Here is a 14126-nt window from a genome sequence, read left to right on the forward strand (position 1 = left end):
TAGAGCCTTGATGTCCAATTTCTGATGTTACAGGATAGGAGTGGTGAAAAGAGGCGAGTCAGAGTTGGAAGGTGGGATTAATCACCAGGCCCATGTAGTATTTGGTTTTCTGACCATGGATGTAGTCAACATAAAAGTGAAAAACTTGATACTGGCAAAGGAGCAATTGTCAAACACTGAAGACATAAAAGTACTGACAAGTTTACACATGTACACTGTTCTAAACAAACCACATGATAAAAGTAGTTTAGAAACACAAATAATCATCACATTAAGTTAGCACGCAAATCCTTTTTGATCCTGTTTTCTTACTGCTACAATGGCATTCAAGTGAGGAGAAATCGTTCGAGATGACTATCAGAACAAAGATTTTAAGATTTTCAAAGGTTAGGATTTTCTTTACCCTCTTGGGAGTTCACAATTGGTGTGTTTTAATGCCTCATTTCTTCCATTTGGGTTCTTTGTATGTTTTTTTTTTCTTTGTATAAGACTTAAAACTCTTGAAATTTGTGTCGGAAAGTAAAATTTAGGAAGAAAAGGTAAGACTTCTGGATTTGGAGTCAAATGTTACGTATTATTTTGTATTTAAATAGTTAAATTCTGATATTTTGGTTCTGCACCTAACTATGAAACAGAATGTTGTATTTCATGTAAGAGGTGAAAAAATAAACCTGTTCATACTTCAGAAGTTGTTCTTGACAGAAAATCTTCTTCCATCTAAAAGCCTTTGGGTGTATGGGAATTATAATTGTTTCTGACATGTGAGTATTATGACCAGTACAGCTAAAACAAGATACAGAAAGAGTTTAGGGGAGCTTGCTCTGAGTCGTTGTACTAAAAACAGTTTGTGAAGAGAGAGAGTTGTTGACAGGCAGAAAGTGGTGTTATCCATGCTACTACTGTTTCCCAGAGACAGACGAGCTTAGTATGTAATTGATGACTAATTTTCAGTACATTATTAATTTTGTTTTAATGTCCCATCAGGGAAGACTAGTCTCAAATCATACCGTGTGAGGCAGACTGTGCTCCATAACAAAGGGCTAAGGGTATTAAAGGGGATGTTTGTGTCCATGCAGTACAGGTGGTGATCCAGAGACTCTGAGGAAGAGTCATGTGCGTGTCAGAGAAAGAGTGCAGTTTGAAGCTGTTGACTTAAAAGGTTGTTGCTATAAAAGGCATAAATTAAGGAGCTTCTAATTAATATAAATTCATCTCCAAAATAGAATAAATAACTTGGGATTCATACAGCAGAGTGCTCTGCACGTGCACACACACACAAACAAAAGGATTTGTAGATTAGATCCTAAATGCCAATTTCTGTAAGGTATTTAAGTGTAAGTGAAATGTCAGATTGTAGTTTATTTAGGATGCTATGGAATTGCTTACAACTAAGCTTATATTTAAATACTTCATAGGGTTGGATTCAGAATAAAAATAAATACGCTTAATGTTCAGCTGTTCAGCATTTGCTGTGCCTACCAAAAATTCTGTATTTTCTGTTTAGAATTTCTTCTCTTAGTAGCTTGTACTATGTAAGCTGTTGTAAATTTTTGATTATTTTTTTTTTCAATCAACAGGCTGCAAATCAGACACAAACAGAATCTTCACCTTCAACTCCCAACACTGTGTCACCAGTGCCATTAAATAATTCAACCGGTGCTCCAAGGTTTGGAACAGTTACTCCAAATCGCATCTTTGTAGGTGGAATTGATTTTAAGGTATATTTTTTTCCTAATTTTGCTACTAAATGATATTTTATAGCCTATAAAAAGCAATAAGAGAAGTATATGTGTTTATTCAGGGGATAAATGCCTTTCGCTATAAAGTTCAAATGAACAGCAGAGAATAAAGTTTTAAACCTTGATGTACCTACCTGTGCTACAAAGTTGCATAAACTTCTGTACCCAGCTGCTAGAAGCTTTTGCCATGCTGGTTCTTCAGATATTTTTTTTCAAAGGTAGCTTTTGTAATAAGCAGATACTATATAGTATGTAAATTTTAAATTAGTGTAATTAGTGTAACATTTAGTGTAATTTATTAAACTGTAAGCTCAGTGTTATAGCTTGCACACAGCAGTCGTCAGTATCTTTAGTTCCTCTAGCACTTTGAGATCATACAAAAGAAGGAGCTATGGCAACAGTATTCTTCATCTATTGCAGTCATTTTCTTAAAAGCAAGTATTTGTTTTAAAATATACGTTAAAGCGTCTCTGGGCAATTTCCAGTATTGCTTTGAAGCCTTAAAATGCTTGTGCCTGTGCATATGCCATAAAAAAACTTCAAATATCAGAGAGTATCAGGCCATTCTTACATTTTTCAGCCATTTTGAACATTCACAGCAAGATATGCACCACACCTTTACAGCTACTGTCTTATTTCTTTCTTACCACTTTAGACAATGAGTTTGTCATTGACTTATGTGAAGCAGTTTTGGTCTACTTAGATGTTGTTTCCACCAACTTAAATGTTGTTTCCACCAACAGTATCTTCTATGCCTCGCTCCTCTTAGGCTGAGGACCTTTTAAGCATTGACTCAGATGAAGAGGAGGAAGAATGACAATGTATTCAGACTATCTTGGATAATAATACAAGAACTTCCAGGATCTCCTGACTCATTTGTCCAAGACAATTCGGGTAGAGGTGCTCATAGTTCAAGAGAAGCTGTACAAGGCCTTCAGTGTATTTGGGCTTTAGCAAAAAGGCACAGTAACTATTTAGAGGCATTAATAGTAAGCAAATTACTAGGGCTGTAAAAAGATCTCAGTCTGTTCTGTCTTCACTGCAATTTAAAAGGTTAAAATATTTTTCCATATAACTTATCCGTATTCTTGTCAGTTGTCATTTATTGTACATTTTGAAAGGTTACGTGACTTTGGTTCAGTAACTGATTGGTCTGTTATGAATATTATTTAGCCTCAGTGGCAGAGGAATACAATGTGTTTGTATCTGGAAAGCAGAAGAAGATAGATTTTGTTTGGAAAGGAACGGGAGAGAATGAAACCTCTGTAGACTTTTCAGCTACCTTTCCATTCATTGTGACTCAGATACTAAGTAGAGTCTTAAATTTATTTTGAAATCATAGGATATTTATGTGTTAGTCTCAGATTGCTCTTTGCTATGATTTCAGTAAAAACAAGGTTTGTTTTTTCAAGTTTGCTGGAAAAAAAATATAAAGCTCTTTATTTAGCTATTTTTGTGAAAAAATGGATGCTTGCACACACAGATAATTTGCTTTCCAGCAAGCTCTTTTATCATTTTATTGGACACTTCATTTGGTCTGTTGCCATAGCAGTGATTCCTATTTGTAAGAGGAAACATCTGGCTTCTTAAACTTGGACAAACAGTTGAATAATTGAAGTTACAGCTGTGTATCTTTTTGTCCAGTCTGAAGGGGTCTCTCTTCAATGGTGTCATCTTTGACATCCTGTAGGCTTACATTACCCTTTCGTCAGAATCTGTCAAGTGCCTTGGTCCTGTGAGGAGCATGGAAACATGAGTCCTGAAGGTGTCTCTAGCAAACTTATAGATACCGTGTTTATCCAGGTACTTGTAAACGGTACCGTGAATCTTAGAACAGGGTTTCTCTTTTGTTCTTTTTCAGTACACTACTCCACAGATAAATCTTTTATCTTAAATCTTTTATCTTTCATTAATCTTTTAGCTTTTGAAGCTTGCAGTGTTGTGTATACATCATTCACGTCTTTTAGGTATTCAGTATAACTTTCTGCGCTGATCACAGTCTTAGGACTCTTAAACTGTTTTAATGTATTTTAGCCTTCAGCTACTTTATCATAGGTTCTTTTTCTTAATTTTGTGAAGCAGCTGAGCTGCACATAACGTGGAACTTAAAAGAAACAGTCTGCTAGAAATTGAAATGTTCTCCTAGAAATGTGAAGCTTTATCTGTACAGCTTCAGTTTCTAAGCAGTTAAGTTCTGGTGTTCATTGGAGAAAGTTTTAAGGGAAAGGCACATCTTAAAATCAGTCTTTTTTTTTTTTTTTCTCTTTGGGTTTTTCATCATTTAAGAACGTGAGAACACTTCAGCTTATATAAAATGGTTCTACAGCATATGCTATCAGTTGTTTGAATGGGTTTATTTTCTGACATGAACAGACTTTCATATTTCTACCTAAGTGCAAAACATGATCTTCTATTCAAGAGAATGGCTCTGGATGCCACTCAGTAATTTATTAACCTTTCAGTGCTGCATAGTTGCTCAGGAACTGATGTGTTAATGGCAGAATGCTTGGAATAGTGAGGGAGGTAAGTCTTGTACCATCAATGCTCTCTGGTCTTAAAGGTTGCTGCAAACTACACTATTTCTTTTTGTAAAATACATCTTCAGGGTAGAGTTATTCAAAAAGTGTGAGCTTCATATTCTTGCTAGTTATGAAAGTTATTAAATTACAGCTTTTGTTTCTTTGTTTTAAAATCTTTTTCCTTCTCAAACTCAGTTAAGCCTCTGATACATAGGAGGAGATTTTTGCTAAATTGCATGCGTACTCTTAAAAGCAACAGAAGTTATTTACTTAGAGGTAAAATAGCACTTCTTGTATACATCCTTAAAAATAATCATAACTATAGATGAATACAGAAATTACCTGAAGTGGATAAAAATCCATGTATATAAGCATGCTTCTTGACAGCATTAGGTATTGTATTAACAAAGGACTGTGCAGAATAAAACTTTCAATTCTGAAATGTGGTGTTTAGGACACCATATTTATTTATGTTAACACTGTTAAGAAAAACTAATTCATAGAAGGGAGACAAGTGTTCATATAGCTTAAGCGTGTGCATTTGCTAGGAATTTGTTTCCTCCATGTGTACTTGGATTAGAAGGGAACAGTACTTAGAGCATTTTTTATCAAAAGTTTCTTGCTTAGTTCATGCTGGGGAGTACCCATAGTGTATCTGTATATGTGTGTGTATGTATGTGTGTACATATACACACATATATCCATATATATGTTATGAAAGCCAATACAGTCTGCTGTTGATGTTGAGAGAGTGATTTGTTTCATATTGTAAACAGTACTCTAATGCATAATGTGTGTGTGTGTGTGTGTGTGTGTATAATCCCATATTGTTAACTGTCTTCAGTGACCATACCTGTAAAGGGATTGTTCTGTAAATCCAATAAAACTTTTCAATATTTTAGTGGTTTTCTAGTGTTATTGCTGAATATGAAAAGGCAGTTATTAAATAGGGATGCTGTTCTCTTGCTTTGAGCCACATGTGCCTGCTTATTCTTTTGTCATTTAATCCAGCGTTATAATTAGTTGGTGGCAAACTTTGTTCAAAGTATATCCTTTAAAAGTCTTATGGAAATATTCCTTAAATGACTACACAAATCAGCTCTTCTTTCTTTCTTTCTCTCTTTCTTTCTTTCTTCTTTTTTTTCTTCCTCTTAATTTATTTTACTAGACTAATGAAAATGACCTGAGGAAGTTTTTTGCTCAGTATGGCTGTGTGAGAGAGGTGAAGATAGTAAATGACAGAGCTGGAATATCAAAGGGGTTGGTATAGTAGAGTAAGCATGCTCTGTGAATTGAAAATATAACAGAAAGTTGCCTGACTACAGTGGATTTTATTAAAATTTTCATAGCTCAGAACCTTATTAATACATGTAATTGGTGGCCCCAAATGTTCCATGTGTCCACAAATCTGCTTGTGTTCTCTAATATCAGCATATAAATGGCTTTGTGACTTGCATAACTCTAAAACCATGTGGTCATTTTATTATAAGATGAAGCTGTGTATAACAAGACAGAAAAATCATGATCCTTTCTGTTGTTTTTTAGTAATAATTTAATTAAAGTACCGTTTTTTGGATTATCTGTTAAAAATACATAATTTCTATTGCTGAGTGCCAGTGTGGAAAGGAACCTGAGGATAGAGGAAGAGGTGAGATGTACCTCATTATGCTGGAGTACAGCACAAGAACCACGATTATTTTGTGAAGATTTTTCAAACAAGAACACGGGACAAATCTGAGAATGAATCATGACTGCAGAAAAGGGAACTAAGACTAGAAGTCAGTAAAGAGAAAAATGCTGAAGAGTAAATACAGAGAAAGATTCAGATTGGGCAGTAAAGTACTTGTTTAAACATTTTGGTCTTTGGTTTTAAAAATGTTTCCAAATTTGGTTAGAGAAAGCAATCTAGCAAAAGCTCATTGGTTTTACAGTATGGCTGGTCAGAACCTCTATACTCACATAAGCATAGAAATGCTCAGAAAGTTTGGTATTTTTTATTGGAAGTTCTAATATGCTGGCTGGAATAACAGAGGCCTTCTCAGTATTTTCTGAAGTCTGAACTTGGGAAATGTTAGTAGGAGTTCTTTATAGAAAGCCTGTTTCATTTGTTGCAGCAGTTAAGAGATGTGGTGAAAGAGATATTATGTCGTGAAATGTGAGAATACTTCATCCTCAAGTGCACCACAAAACTGTTGTTTAATGTTAGTCATGCCAAGACTGACAGAATAATTCACAGGTAAACACCATCTGTGCATTGCTGATTTATCTGAGAACTCTATTTAATGTACTGGGCAGTGACTATGGAAGTGTGGATCATTCACAGTTGTCACTGACATTGATGGGAACTATGCTATGAAATACTGTATAAAAATAAAAAAAAAATCCAAAATGTCTCATCTTGGGTACTCATAACAACTGAGAGCTTCAAATCAAAATCTCGTTGTTAGAAAAAGCAGGAACTAAAGACATGCACTGTTTTAGGTTTTGCCTAGCTGTTTAGGTGAGCTCATTCACTGCATGTAAACAATAACATATGACCATCTACTTAAACATATTAGAAAGACTAGAACAAGGATTATTATATTAACAAATGAAGATTACGGTTGGTACTACAGTCTCATTTCTACATGGCTGATTTTTTTCTAGTAATTTACTTCCTAATGGTATTTCTACTGGATGTAAATTATTGATGTGGAATGTATGAAAATACGAACTTCAGAGACATAGCTCTCTTTTTGTTTAGGTATGGCTTCATTACTTTTGAAACTCAGGAAGATGCACAGAAGATACTACAAGAGGTAAGTAATACTTCCCATTATGATTCTCTCTTAAATAATTAGTTTCACATTAGTCTTTTCAGTTGGCTACTGTGGATTTGTAGATCTGTTAAGATTGGTCACTATGTCTTTATACCAATATCTTGTGGAACCAGGGAAAGGAGCTGCCACTTCCTAGTAGAACGTTTTACTTTGACATAGTGTTTACTTACTTATTCTACATTTGCTCCATAAGAACTGTTTTTCTAACGCATTCTGATTACTCTTTCTCCTTCACAATTGCTTTATCTTGCTTTACTGGAAAATCCGTTGCTGTCAAAATCTTGTGGAGAGTTAGGAAAGACAACTGCTTTCTTTTATTCTGGCATATTTGATTTTCAGAGCTGATGTAACTCTTTTCAGAAATAATTAAATTCGCTTGAAGTCTGGTAGGTTTATTTTATGTCACATAATGGTTGCTTCTCTATTTAGCTGCATTACTATTTTGATATTCCCTCTAGAACCTCCCTTGAGACTGGGTTAACTGTTCAGCTGGATATTAGCTCTTCACTTCTTACTTCTTAAACATGTGTTCCATTTTTTGGATGGAATATATTGGGTAGGTCAGTTGGTTGGTATCCATACCTGTGAACATACTGAGAGATATGAAGCCTTGGATACTATTTTCTTTTCTTCCTCTCCCTGCATAATGTCCTCTACCAAATGCAAAAATTAAAATATTAAAATACTTGGGCTTTGTTGAAAATTAATGTGCTCAAATTCAAAATAAAAGTTGGGACATTTTAAGAGAAATCTTTTGGGGTATTTTCAAAAAACACGGTCATGTGAAGACAAAAGAGTACACAGAGAGGAGCACCTTTTTTTTTCCCCAGTTTTTATTGTTTTCTTTCTCTGAACTAAAACTCCAAGGGTACTTACTACCATCGTGAAAACGGTTTAGGATTTTTGCCTGTAACCGAAAGGCTATTCCAGTGAAGTCTTAGTGGTGTTTCACTGAATGAGACTAATAGCTTTTTGTCTGCAGGAAAAACTTTAATGTAGATATCCTAAAATATCCTACAATAACATCACCAACATCACCTTTTTCACTTCTGCATCCCACTGTTATTAATCTTAAGATCAATTAGGATACCTCTTTTTTTTTTTTTTTTTTAGACATCTTTAGTGGAGTTTCCAAACTTTAATAATATATTACGATTTAAATGAACAATCTTTTATTTTATACTATTGGATTTCTTTGCATTTATATGGCGCTCTGATAGTCATTTGCATTTATTTTTGCATCCTACTTCAGAAATTTCTTTTTCTGTTTTGCAGTCTTTGAGTGTATTAAATTGAATTAGTCTGAAAAACAGACCGTGAGGAGTTTCACTGGAATCCTTTTTCCAGTCATATTTTATGGCATCTAATACTACCTCTTCCCATCTTTCTGTATTCATTTTTTCGTCATCACATCTTTTCCTGTTAATTTAATTTTCTTTAGCATTGCATGTAACTTTTCATGTATTAAACACTCTGAAGATATTTGCACAGATTAGGTATTTCTCTTAACTGAGGAAGTCATACATAAAAAACCAGCCTAAATTGTGACAGATCACATCGATGGGATTGCATTGGGAAGGTTCATCTTCTGTTGTGTGTGGTAGATTGCAGTTTGACTGAAACTTGCATCAATTTTCAAGGAGTTGCTCAATGGTTAATAGGCTAGGTAGGTATGTTTGCAATAGCTAATACTTTTTTATGAACACCAAAATTAAGAAAAAAAAAGTTTTGCCTTTTCCTAACTTTTAAGCCTTTATGTGGGACTTTGTATTATGCATAGGTGTTCAGTTATTTCACTAAGTAGGGCTCAAATTAAGAAAATATATTCATTAATTAACTGTTGTCCTTCTGTTGGATGTAATTTCTATTTCTGCCTATAATCTTTAAGAAGTAAACTATTACCTCTTTACTGGAAAAATTACAGCTTTGACACTGAAAAATTTGCGCTGTCATGTGGTGGTTTAGGAATTGTATAGCTATTGGAAAAAAAACAGCTTTATTTGTCTGTACCTAGCACTTTTTTTTAGTTCTTCTGCTATACTTTAGCCTTACTAGGATATCAGTTTTGATGTGCTTTTATGTTCTGTTGCCCAGGATATAAGGAAGTTTTAAGACAGCCTCATATAAAATAAAAGCATGTTTTATGTTCTGGGCTTATTACCTAGAATTAATTACTGCTGTGATCTTTTGTAAAATACATCATGATCACGAAAAAAATGAAATTGAATATCTGTATTTGCATATATATATGCATATATATTGTATGAGGAGAAGGTATCTGTTACTCGAGAGGCTCCATGAGGAGTAAGTAATATTAGAAATTACTAATAATTGCTTTTGTGTATGTGAAGTATAAGGATAAGATAAAAAAGGATCTAGTGTAGTTCTTGTTTTATAGAGAGGCACTGTAAATAAAAAGCAGTGGAGGGTGAAACCCTAAGTAGCTTGCCTGCCTCTTATTTTTGATTCTTGGGTCCTTAGATTTATGTAGAAAATAAAAATACTGAATGCCTTTTTTTTTTTTTAATTCTAGGCTAAAAAGCTTAGTTATAAGGATAAGAAGTTGAATATTGGTCCAGCAATAAGAAAACAACAAATACGGATTCCTCGTATGTATTTTCACTTGCCTTTCTCTGTTATGTGTGTGTCACTAGTCGTTTTAATTTCTAACCAAGATGTGCCTGGTCATGCATTGCATTAATGCTGTGGACAGAACAGACTCAGAGTAGTTAGCACTGGAAGTAAATAGATGCTAGTGGAAATGTCCAGATTTGGAGCGTCTAGGATTGATAATCTTCAATTATTTTATCTCTTAATGTATTACTGGCTTGGAAAAGATTATCTATGTAGGGACAAGCTGAATGGAAATTTTTATCTCAATTCCCAGACACAATCTCAGGTCTAAACACTTAAAAGAAGGAATCTGTCCTCACAGATTCTACAGCACAAAGCAGGTTTTGCTGGCTCACTGATTGGGTTGTCACTAATCATTTATTTATATTAGCAAAATCCATCAGAACCATTGCACTTTGCTTTCTTCAGCAGACACCATATAGAGTGGGTGGTTTCAGTCTCCACTCAGTTATGACATTTCTCTGCTGTGAAATAAAGACATAGATGCTAGAGTTTCCTACTCTGACAAAGAACTATCTAGGCCAAACACTTGCATAAGAGGACTGTTGATGAGCCACCTTTGTCAGATAACTAGTCTTTATCTTGGGCAAGTATGCTGTTAAGATGTTCTTCTGTACCTTTCCATTGTACTGACTTCCTTCTAGAGAAGATGCCCTCCCCTTCTGCCAAGGACAGTTTTATTTCCATAATACATTGAAAAAGATTAAATCATACCATTTAAGATGAGATCTGTTTTTTTTTTCGTATAGCCAGACATGCTATTTTGTTATTCCTCAGTAAAGGCTGTGTATCAGAGATGTAAAATACTTTACTTTAGGAATGCAGCAGCAAATTAAGTATACTTTTCTTCCATTTGAGGACAATAGTCAGAAGAATTTCAGTTGAATTCTAAAGTTTTCTTTATTTTTTATTGTCATTTTATTGATGAGAAACAGTTCATATGTGCATTAGCACTGTTGTTGCATGCATACTTTCACTCAAGACAGGAAATTTCTTCTCCCTCCATATGCATAGGTATGCCCTTCTCCCTTTTAAATTTGTAGGGTAGCATTTGCCCAGGGGAAATGGAATTCTTTATTCCAACTGCATAGTTTCTTTGCTTCAGAAATTATTCTGCATGGTCTTTGCTCAGCCATTGTTGAGGGTTTACATTTGTTTATATTTTTTTATTGTTGGTGGAGGGGTTTTTGTTTGTTTTTGTTGTGCTTTGTTTTCCTTTTCATCTTTGACTTGGACTTCATCAGTTGCACTGCCAGACTTCTGTTGCTTCCTTCTCCTGACTCTTGTGCTCAATGTATCTAGATTCAAAGTGTGGTACAAGATCATATTGTCATCTGGATATATATCCTGGTATTCTATTTCAGTTTTTCTGCTCTCATGTTCAGCCCACTAACCTTAGTCGTTAGGATAGTTTGCTCATTTGGAGGCTTGTGCAAGTCTAAACTTCCAGTCACTGAAGGGCTGCAGCTGTATTGTATTCAGCAGAATTGAAGACATCATTCCTTTGGTAGTCTCATTTATCATTTTCTTTTCCAGCCCAACTAATCCAGTGTTATGGATCTCTTAAACTACAATTTAAGGCAGTAGGAATAAAAGAAAAGCAATCTTCTTTCTTATGTATATATCTTAGGTATATATATATTTACTGTCTCTTCCAGAAGTGGGTAAAAATCAGGGTTCAAAATTCAAGTACTGCTGTACATCACATTCTAGTTGTGTTGAGTAACTGATACGCATGTATCTGTATTCTGCAGCCCTTCCAAATTACCTCTGGCATCATCCTGCGATTCTCTTAGAGGGAGTAGAGGTGACACTAGGCACACACTGTCCCATGTTCGTTCTTTTGGGTGTTTTGATTCTTTGAAGATCAGAAATGATCTTCCTTCCTTTTTTATGACCTTCACACTAAACAAAAAAAAAAAAATTACTGTTAACTCACTTTCAGGTTCTACTGTAATACCAGAATCTGGTACGATGTACTTGACTACTTCAAGTGGATATCCTTATATTTACCATAATGGAGTGGCTTATTTTCACACTCCTGAAGTTGCTTCTGTTCCACAGCCATGGCCAGTAAGTAACAGATTTTTGTATACATGCTTTTCTATGGACAAGGATGAGTGCAGCATTTCTAATTCCCTCCTGCTTCTGGTTTCTCCAGCTATGCCTTATGTTTGATATTTAAATGTTTTTTGTTTGTTTGTTTGTTTGTTTGTTTGTTTACTAATACTGAGGAGCTCTTGGTGCTTACGACCCTTGATTGGCTTCATTTATTATTCTGCTGTGGGTGAGGTGCTTATGGCTGCAATAGCTGCTATGTTGAGGGTGAAAGGAGAACTTATTGATAGATGAACAAAGTAATTATATTGTCAGTACTATGGTAGGAGTACTGCTTCTTACAGGAGGAAGAATGTGGTAGATTGATTGTTTGACTTTAGTGGGTTTGGTGCGGTTGGCCCCCTTTATTTTGCTGGTGTTTCCCTGATCCTCGACTGGTTCCCCACAATAAACAGATTTCCAGCTGGTTTAGTTCCTTGAACTGTCTCACTGCCAAATCATACAAGTGCTGGGGCTGGCGCAAGGAAGGGAATTGGAAAAGGGAAGGTAACGTCTGGGGCTGTGGAGAGGATAGGAATACATCAGTGAGAACTTAGATTGGCTGTATTGCTTCATTTATTGTGTAGACCCTCAGGAAGCAGCGGTCTTGAAGAACCTAAATGCAAGTTAAAACCTGGTAAATGCATTTTCAAAAGGGAGGGGAGGTGGTTCAGCATATAGTATTTAAGATAAATTAAAGGAGGGACAATTTATGAAATTGCTGCATTGACTTGTAACTTTTTTGTCTTTAAGTCACGCTCTGTTTCCAGCTCACCTATGATGGTAGCTCAACCAGTTTATCAGCCTCCTACTTATCATTATCAGGTATCTGTTTGAAAATTACTTTCAGAGCGTTGGTACTCCCTCCAGACATGCAATTTTTGTTTGCAATGCTGTCCCAGTTGTGTTTATTCTTAAAAAATAGAAAGACTGTTCAAAATAGCTGTTTAAAACGGATTTTAACTTCATCGAAGATTTTTCACTAGTGATTTTTTCATAGTGATTTTTCACTAGGATACGATTTCTACCTACCTGTCTAATTATATGGAAATGGAATAAATTCTTTTTTTTCTTTGTTGCTAGACAGCTGTCTTAGTACCATTCTTTTTTTTTTTTTTTTTTTTTTTTAATCATTCTAAGCCAAACTTCTGCTCAGGGCAGTGTTGGTTAGGTCAGGTGTCTCAGGAACTTGTCCAGCTGAATTTTTAAAATCTCCAGTGGAGATTCTACAACCTCTCTGGACAGATTCTTCCAATACTTGATCCTTCTCCTAGTAAAAGATTTTTTTTTTATTTTGTTTTTATATATTTTCCTCCTTGTGTCTGAGTAGAATGTTCAAGTTCAGCGTTTGTCCGTTAACTCTTGTGCTCTGAACACCTCTGATGAGTCTGGCTTGGTCATATTAATGCCCTCCCACTAGGTAGTTGCAGCCCGTGATAGCTATACCCTCCCACCTTCATCCTTCTTGAAGCTGAAGAAACCCACTTCTGTCAGTATCCTGGTATGTCTGTTCTCCAGTTCCCTAACTGTCTTGGAGGCCCACTGCTGAACTTCTGCAGCATGCTTCATGTGTATTGGAAAGTTAACTGCATTTTGTACATTTTCTTACTTAGCCACATTTTAGAGATGCTTTGTTATTTTAGAAGCAATGAAATGCCCAGCTCAGAGGCTGAATGGAAGTAGACAAAATTATGTTCTTGAATTATTTGGGGGTTTATGAAAATAATTAGTTCTTAATTAAGATTTGAATGAGGATTTGGGATGGTTTTGAATCTAGTATGTTGGGAAGGTGTATCTCTGTGCGTATGTTCTTGATTATATAAGTAATATCTTCTGCCTGTTTGAGTTTAGGCACCAACACAGTGTCTTCCAGGTCAGTGGCAGTGGTCTGTTCCACAGGTAAATACAGTTCACAGTTGAAGCATTTTACCATTAGCTTGCATCTAGTTTAAAGAAAGGATGTGGTCGTCCTTTTTTTTCAGTAGTTTTTTTCTTCAAATCAAATGCTAAAATGAAATTTCCCACTATTTACAATGTTGGTGAAATAAATAGCTATATTTTATTAATGCATCTGCAACATTTCTGGTACAATAGAAGGCATAAAATAGCATTTACTGAAACATGAAGAAAAAACTTCTCGTAAAGAGATCATGTTCTGCTTCCCCTCTTCTTCCGAAGAAGTTTGTGTTAAATTATCAACAAGGTTTTTTTGTATAACATTTTTGCAAATTATAACTGTACAATGTGTGATTTTGGGAGTGTCAGTTTTAGAAAGTTCTGGAATTCTCTAACAATGATCTCTAAAATGTCAATGAAAT

The 14126-nt window shown here is 35.1% G+C and overlaps 1 protein-coding gene across 6 annotated transcripts in view; it reads left to right on the top strand.

Moving 5' to 3' along the window:
- Positions 1-14126, top strand: part of BOLL (boule homolog, RNA binding protein) — a 40750-nt gene that overhangs the window by 13804 nt on the left and 12820 nt on the right. For 3 of the 6 annotated variants that reach the window (XM_084523546.1, XM_084523545.1, XM_084523548.1), the window contains 8 exons: positions 1578-1718; positions 5427-5518; positions 7002-7056; positions 9611-9686; positions 11657-11784; positions 12562-12633; positions 13229-13309; positions 13660-13707. In XM_084523546.1, the coding sequence (XP_084379672.1) occupies positions 1578-1718; positions 5427-5518; positions 7002-7056; positions 9611-9686; positions 11657-11784; positions 12562-12633; positions 13229-13309; positions 13660-13707 (693 nt within the window). Of the gene's footprint in view, positions 1-289; positions 387-1577; positions 1719-5426; positions 5519-7001; positions 7057-9610; positions 9687-11656; positions 11785-12561; positions 12634-13228; positions 13310-13659; positions 13708-14126 lie in introns of those variants that run through there. The other 3 variants (XM_084523544.1, XM_084523549.1, XM_084523547.1) reach the window with 2 other exon arrangements.

The sequence above is a fragment of the Aythya ferina genome, assembly GCF_964211825.1.
Source record: "Aythya ferina genome assembly, chromosome: 6".
In the NCBI taxonomy this organism is placed as follows: domain Eukaryota; kingdom Metazoa; phylum Chordata; class Aves; order Anseriformes; family Anatidae; genus Aythya; species Aythya ferina.